Here is a 7159-nt window from a genome sequence, read left to right as displayed (position 1 = left end):
TATGTGTGTGTGTGCAGCATATGTGTGTGTGTGTCATGTGTGTATGTGTGTGTGTCAGTATGTGTGTGTCAGTATGTGTGTGTGTCAGTATGTGTGTGTGTGTGTGTCAGTATATGTGTGTGTGTGTGTGTGTGTGTGTCAGTATATGTGTGTGTGTGTCAGTATATGTGTGTGTGTGTGTGTGTGTGTCAGTATATGTGTGTGTGTGTGTGTGTGTGTGTATGTGTCAGTATGTGTGTGTGTGTGTGTGTCAGTATGTGTGTGTGTCAGTATATGTGTGTGTGTGTGTGTGTGTATATGTGTGTGTCTGTGTGTGTCAGTATATGTGTGTGTGTGTATGTGTGTGTGTGTGTGTGTGTGTGTGTGTGTGTGCTCGCCCCCTTGCTCCATCCCTCCACCCCCTATCTCTTTACAGGACTGCCAGCCCGTCTAGAGTTATTCCAGGAATGCGTTGAACATGGCTGCCGCGATGAAGGCGCAGAAAACGGGACTGCTGGAACTCCGAGTGACGGTGGACCGTTGGATCCGGGTGTTGGCCACTCTTACCGAGGACACGCTCACGGTTAACCCCGGGGAGGGCGTCGAGGAGCCCGCGAAGCCCAGCCCGAGTCTCGGCGGTGCGATCAACGGAGACCCCCGAACCTCAGCTCGTCCCCGGTCCCAGAAACCATCACCAACGTGAAGCGCACCGTGCGAGTCACCAAGCAGGACGTCGGAGGGCTCGGGATCAGTATCAAAGGTACAAAACACAAAACACTTTGAATAAATCATGTCCCGCAACGGCTCACTGCACACAGCGGCGAGGCAGTGGCAGTTAACACAAGTTTGAGCGAGTTAGACGGCGAAAAACCCAACCGTCGCCTCGCGTGTTAACTTTACGTCAGTTAACTTCAAAACTGACCGTTAAACTAAACCCAACGGTCGACTCGCGTGTTAACTTTACGACAGTTAACTTCAAAACTGACCGTTAAGATAAACCCAACCGTCGCCTCGTGTGTTAACTTTACGTCAGCTTACTTCAAACTGACCGTTAAGTCAAACTTCAAAACTGACCGTTAAACGTCGTCAACTTTACGTCAGTTAACTTCAAAACTGACCGTTAAGATAAACCCAACGTTCGCCTCGACAGTGTTAACTAAACCCAACGGTTGCCTCGTCAGCTTACTTCAAACTGACCTCGCGTGTCAACTTTACGTCAGTTAACTTCAAAACTGACCGTTAAACTCAACCCAACGGTCGCCTTACGTCAGTTAACTTCAACTGTACGTCAGTTAACTTCAAAACTGACCGTTAAGATAAACCCAACGGTCGCCTCGCGTGTTAACTTTACGTCAGCTAACTTCAAACTGACCTCGCATGTTAACTTTACGTCAGCTAACTTCAAACTGACCTCGCGTGTTAACTTTACGTCAGTTAACTTCAAAACTGACCGTTAAGATAAACCCAACCGTCGCCTCGCGTGTTAACTTTACGTCAGCTAACTTCAAAACTTGACCGTTAAGATAAACCCAACGTCTGTGCGATATATTGCACGTGTCCATAACGATTAGTCAAGACACATATGTTATTCGCATGTTAACTCAGCCTTAAGACAACTTGGGGCTGTTGTTGGCAACAGAGAGAAGTTGACAGCTGTGATTGTCTCACCTGAACGGGGAACCATTTTCAGTGTCACCGCCGGAGGTGGCATTTCCGCGGCTGTCGTGTAACGTTGGGTTTGGTCCATGACAGTTTAACTTCCCACACACAGGCCTACTGATTAACGGTGAAACTCAAACTAACTCGCTCGAGAGTAATGTTTAAGTTAAGAAAAAGTCCTACCTCCAAAAGGGTCCCAGCATGTTCCAAGACAAACATTACATTACAGTCATTTAGCAGACGCTTTTATCCAAAGCGACTTACAATAAGTGTATTCAACATAGGTATTCAAGAGAACTACTAGTCACCAGAAGTCATAAGTGCATCTTCTCTCTTAAACAAGCATCTAAAAGCATAAACCAGAGTAAAAGTACAGTGCAGAAACAAACTAATACGAATACAATAAGTGCAACAAACTAATATGAATACAATAAGTGAAACAAACTAATATGAATACACATCAACTGCTTTATGTAATAACACCTGTTTTTCATTTTCAGCCACATTTCTGAAGGGTGCATACTTATAAAGCACTATATGAAAGTGCAGTCACAGAAAAAAAATAGAAAAAAAATAATGTTTTTATAGAATATAAACTATTTTGTTAACTTTATTTGGTTGCTAATTAACTAAGTATTTCAATGAGCAAAGATGCATCTACCCCCCACATTACTGCTGCATCATAGTTAGACCACCATTGCTACTATAGCCTCTCAATGGGAAAAGGTCGCGACCTCTCCATATCTTACAAGCCTGGCTTACATACCTGCACTGTGTACAGTTCTGCGGCTGATAAAAACCTTTTCCTTGTCTGGTTTTCTTCAACTTGCAGCAACAGGCTGCTATCTCAAAGAAAATCTCTGTGTGAGGGAGACTAGGAGGGCTGAGCACGGGGAGCCATGTAAATAAATACAAAAGATAAAATGGACAATACGGTGATGATGCAGTCTGAGCAATGTTTATTTTTAATTCCTGGAGGTGTCCAACATTGTTGTGTGTGTATTGACAGGTAATCACTTGGCTTGCGCAGGGTGCAATTTGATGGACAGCCTTGGACTAGCACCGTTGTCATGTTGCAAAGATGGTGACATGTTCATTTTAATCCTCCCCCCCCATTGCTGCCACCAGTAACAACAACAACAACAACAAAGCCAGCCCCTAATGACATAAATGCAATGTCCATCTCTGGGGAAATGGGTGGCTTAAAATATCAGACAGCATGTTATTAAAACAAATTCAAAGCTGGCACCCTGCCGGCTTTGACGTTGTTGTGATGCCCCTTGTTCAAAGGCAGCGATGAAGAGGGGGAGGAAGAGGGGTCTAGCAGAGGGAAAGAAAGAGAAAGGCAGAAAAAGCAAGCCATATATATTAAAAAAAAAAGGACTGGAAGCAAGCCAGCGAGAGGTCAACTGAGTAGAAAGGGAAAAAAATAAAATAATGAACAGAGTGAGAAATAGTACAGTGTCAAAGAGGAACAGGGTGAAGCGAATGTAAGAACAGGGCGAAGTTGTTGTGGGCTAGCTGACGCCACATTGAGAACAGCTGAGAGGAGCAACCCGGCAGCAAGCAGTTGTCATTGGCCAAAGATGAAAGCTATGTGGCTGGGAATGGACTAGTCCACTCGTGTTCATTTTAGGGGGCCCACCCCAACTTGCAGAAAAAACGCATTGGCGGCAGTCAAACCCCTCCTCTCACATATCTAAATTTAAGAGGAGAGGCCAGGAAGTGAGACTCCAGATCTCTAGGACGGGCCCACTGGTCAGAGTGAAGTAGAGTGTGCTTCTGCAGGACTGGGTGTAACACTTTGGTGTGAGCTTGGTGGGTTTTTACCACAGCGACAGTATCCCCAGAACCTTAACATTTGGATTGAATAGCTTCCCTGACATTGTTTAAATTGTCCCAGTGTTTTTTTTTTATTTTTTATCCCAGTTAGGTGTGACTTCATGACTTCCAATTAAAATCAATGCCAAGATTTTTAGGGCAAACTTTATGAAACCATATTTTGATGCCTCAAACTCTCTTGTCACAGAACACCTCAGATGTGCAAAGACGATATCTTTTGTCAAGGCTCAGGCGCATTGTTACGCAACAAATCTATTATTAAAAAACTATTCTCTCCATATGTGGCTCTGCACGCTCATCAGGAATATGTAAGCACTTTTATTTTTTTGAAGGGTTTGTGATAGTTCTTTTTTTCTGGTGTTTGTTCCAGCGCTCATTAGCCCTGCATGTGCACATCAGCTGGTGAAGTCTGATGAAGTTAAGTGCTGATCATACTGAATTCTTTGAAAGCAGCTTTATCACAACAAACACCTTGTTAGCACAAAGTTACCTAATTAGGTACATGTCAGTACCGTTCATTTACCTGTCACGGGTAGCTCCGCCAGCTCCGCCCCACCTCCACCTCCACCTCCACCAGCTCCTGTCAGCGGAGTGACAGGCTGCCTACCTGGAAGGTGCTGAACTGTGTTTGACATGAAAAGTTGGAGGGAAAAGGGTCGGGATGGGCAGAGAACACGGGTGGATTTAGGGTTTGCGTAGGAGTGGCAGACATGTTGACAGTATTTCTCCAACAATATGTCATCCATGTTTGTTCAGCAGCCTTGTTTGAACAAGGTATTTCAGATTGCAAGTAAACCTGAAGGTATGCAAAGAGAGGCAGAGAAATAGAAAGGACATATAAAGGTGGGAATAGGGGTAATGTGTGCAGTGCTTGTCACACCTCCTCGGGCTGCCCCAACATCAGACTTTATAGTTTGGCGAAGCAGAAAGGTGAAAAAAAGTCTTAGCAACCATCACTAAGTCATTTTGTCTCATATTGATTTAAATATCTCAAATCTTAATGTCATTTTGGTGCAGATGCCAAGTCATTTGGACAGCCGATATCACCCTCTCGTCTCTTTGAAACACAGCTGTCTTTGGCCAACCGTTTACTTTTAATAGATCCTTTACATCAATTTCCAACTTTCATCAATTATAATGATATAACAGTGCAGTAAATAAAGGGGGAAGTGCTGTGGTGAGCACTCTACTTAGCATGTGGTTTGGGGTTCATGGCTTTAATGTCTCTGAAAGGTCACTGGCCGTATCGTGCACTGGCAATGAATGTTGAAGTCTGCAAGACCCTTCATCTACCCTGCATTTGTGACCCTCAACTACTTTTGTAGTTGGATTAGCAGCCCGGCAGTAATGCACTGTAGTATGTACTGTCGTTTTACGATAGACACTTTAGTCTTCCGTTTAGTGCACGTTGTGTATATTCTATAAATACCTTTACAGTCCCTGTAGTCCGTAATTGTTAAATCTATAAATCCTTCGTGTAGGCGATACAGACAGTCTGTGCTTTGTGTATATTGCTAATAGGACGAGGGAGTCTCCATGCACTCAAAGTAGGAAATACAGCAGTGTAATTCACTACAGTTTCTATTGCAGTGCAGATTCCGGGCAAAGGTTAGTTGAAGGTTAGAGAAGCAACTTGTGACTGAATGGTATTCAAATTTAATCCTCAAACCAGCTGGGAAGGTTTGTATGGAGGCAGCGAGCAGGACTCTGGCCTCACAGGGCAGCAGACCATTTCACTTGACATTCACAACCACAAATGTGTTATTTTTCCATCTTAATTATACTGGTCAGGGAATACGTACAGGCATGCATGTGTCAGTCTGTAAAACGCTTGAGTTTGAAAGTGGCAGCTCTTCTTTTGTGGTCGTGTCTGTCTCTTTTGCTGAGAATTGCACCATAAAACCTCTTGAGTGTGCATGGCGTCACTGCATATGTCTTACTTTATCCTTGATAATGTAACTGATCCTAAGGGTGCTTCGTGTTGACAGTGCGTGGCCAAATCAGCAGACTCCGGTTTTCCTCACAGTTGCTTATAACAGCCTGTCACATGTAGAATGTGTGATTTATCACTATCGGGTGGAAAAAAAGCATTTAGACGCTGCTTCTTTCACAGTATCAATATCTGCTTCAGAATTTCAGAGAGCACTGATCAGACCAACGGCTCCTCAGCAAAACAATTCCACAGAAAGTCCAGAATAGTACATACTAGTCCACTAAGATTTCTTTCTTTTTTGCTTTGCTGAATTACTTATTGCTTCTTTTTTGTGAAAAAAAACTCAGTTTTCAAGATCTTTTCAATTAAATCAACGAATCCATTAGTCGAGAACATCGCAAAAGTGTTTTCTTTGGTAACTGACAGCCCTAGCTGTGTCAAACACTCTGCCCATATCTTTTTGGTCCTTCTGCAGGTTCATCCATGCCAAGCAGTCAGAATCCCAACTAGGTCTCTCTAGAGTGTTGCAGCTAGGCATGGCTAAACCTCTCTCCCTCACTGATTAGCTCTATTCAGTATGGAGGTTCATTCCAGGTCTCTCCAGGGTACTGAACAGTTGCCCAAAAATTGCCCTTTTTATTAATTCGGTTCCCGTCCGACAGTTACAGCTCCACTTCCAGCTAACTGTATGCTACATTATTTGAACAGACTCAGAATACTGGTGCTTGACAGATTGCAGTGAAGTATGCAATGTGCCGACTACTGTCCATGGCAAGGCATGTTCTTTTCCTTTGCACTGTGCAGAACTTTATATGGTCGTATTTATCATTGGGAAATTCTGCAAATTGCCCTCATGTCCCTGTGCCAAACTCCAGTACATTAACTGTATTAAATGATTCAAAACTGTTATTCAACTTAATGATTTCCGCAGATACTCTGATTTAAAGTTTTGACGACATATAAATGACCACCAATTTTGCTGAAGGTCCCCTTCACCACATCTCCACTTTAAAATCACCATTTACGCATCACAATCACCCCACTTCTAATACTCTACGCCAACACTTGATTTGGGTGATGAGGACAGCCACCATTCCTGCATTTCCCAGACTGCCCTTGCAGTCACAGGTTATTATCAGACATCAGTGTGTTTACTTGGAAAGATACTCAGGCATGCAGAAAACCACATCTGATGTCACAGAGCGGTCAAGTAGCTGGTAAATCCCCCTCTCTCCAACATGAACAGCATTGTGACTTGCATGCATAATAGGTGTGTGTGTTTTTTTAATTATTTTTTTTATGAAAGAGCACCAGGCAGTGGCCTCCAAAAGAAGATACATATGTTAAAACCAAAGTACTCACCCTGAGGAAGCAACCTGTGGAAGATGTATTTCAAATGAATTAAATGTAATCCCCTTTCAGATCATTTCCCAGTAGCCTGAAGGCCACAGTCCCACTGCCAGCTGACATTAATGACGATATTTCTTATGGAGAGTGGAAGCCCACAGCAAAAGGCAGATCCATCAGCCTACTAGCTGACCTTCATATAACGAGAGAGAGAGAGAGAGAGTGGGAGAAAGAGGGAGAGATGGGAAACTGCGGAAGTTAGTACTACAGGGTAATCTCTGCTGTCCTCGTACGCTCTCTGTAGTTTAAGTGAAGGAAATCACGTGAGGATTGCGGCGGTTGGAATCAAAACAGATGTGAACTGTTCTTGTTGCATAGCGACGTTGTGTATCTGTGACA

The 7159-nt window shown here is 43.6% G+C and overlaps 1 protein-coding gene across 1 annotated transcript in view; it reads left to right on the top strand.

Moving 5' to 3' along the window:
• Positions 1 to 392: 392 nt before the first annotated feature.
• snta1 (syntrophin, alpha 1) overlaps positions 393 to 7159 on the top strand; it is a 31250-nt gene continuing 24483 nt past the window's right edge. Inside the window, 2 exon segments of the mRNA XM_054617041.1 lie at positions 393 to 653; positions 656 to 739. Of these exon segments, the coding sequence (XP_054473016.1) occupies positions 458 to 653; positions 656 to 739 (280 nt within the window). The 5' untranslated portion in view covers positions 393 to 457.

This window comes from Anoplopoma fimbria, chromosome 17 (genome assembly GCF_027596085.1).
Source record: "Anoplopoma fimbria isolate UVic2021 breed Golden Eagle Sablefish chromosome 17, Afim_UVic_2022, whole genome shotgun sequence".
Classification (NCBI taxonomy): domain Eukaryota; kingdom Metazoa; phylum Chordata; class Actinopteri; order Perciformes; family Anoplopomatidae; genus Anoplopoma; species Anoplopoma fimbria.
The sequence above is the reverse complement of the archived record's forward strand: the minus strand, read 5'-3'. Positions and strand labels throughout refer to the sequence as shown.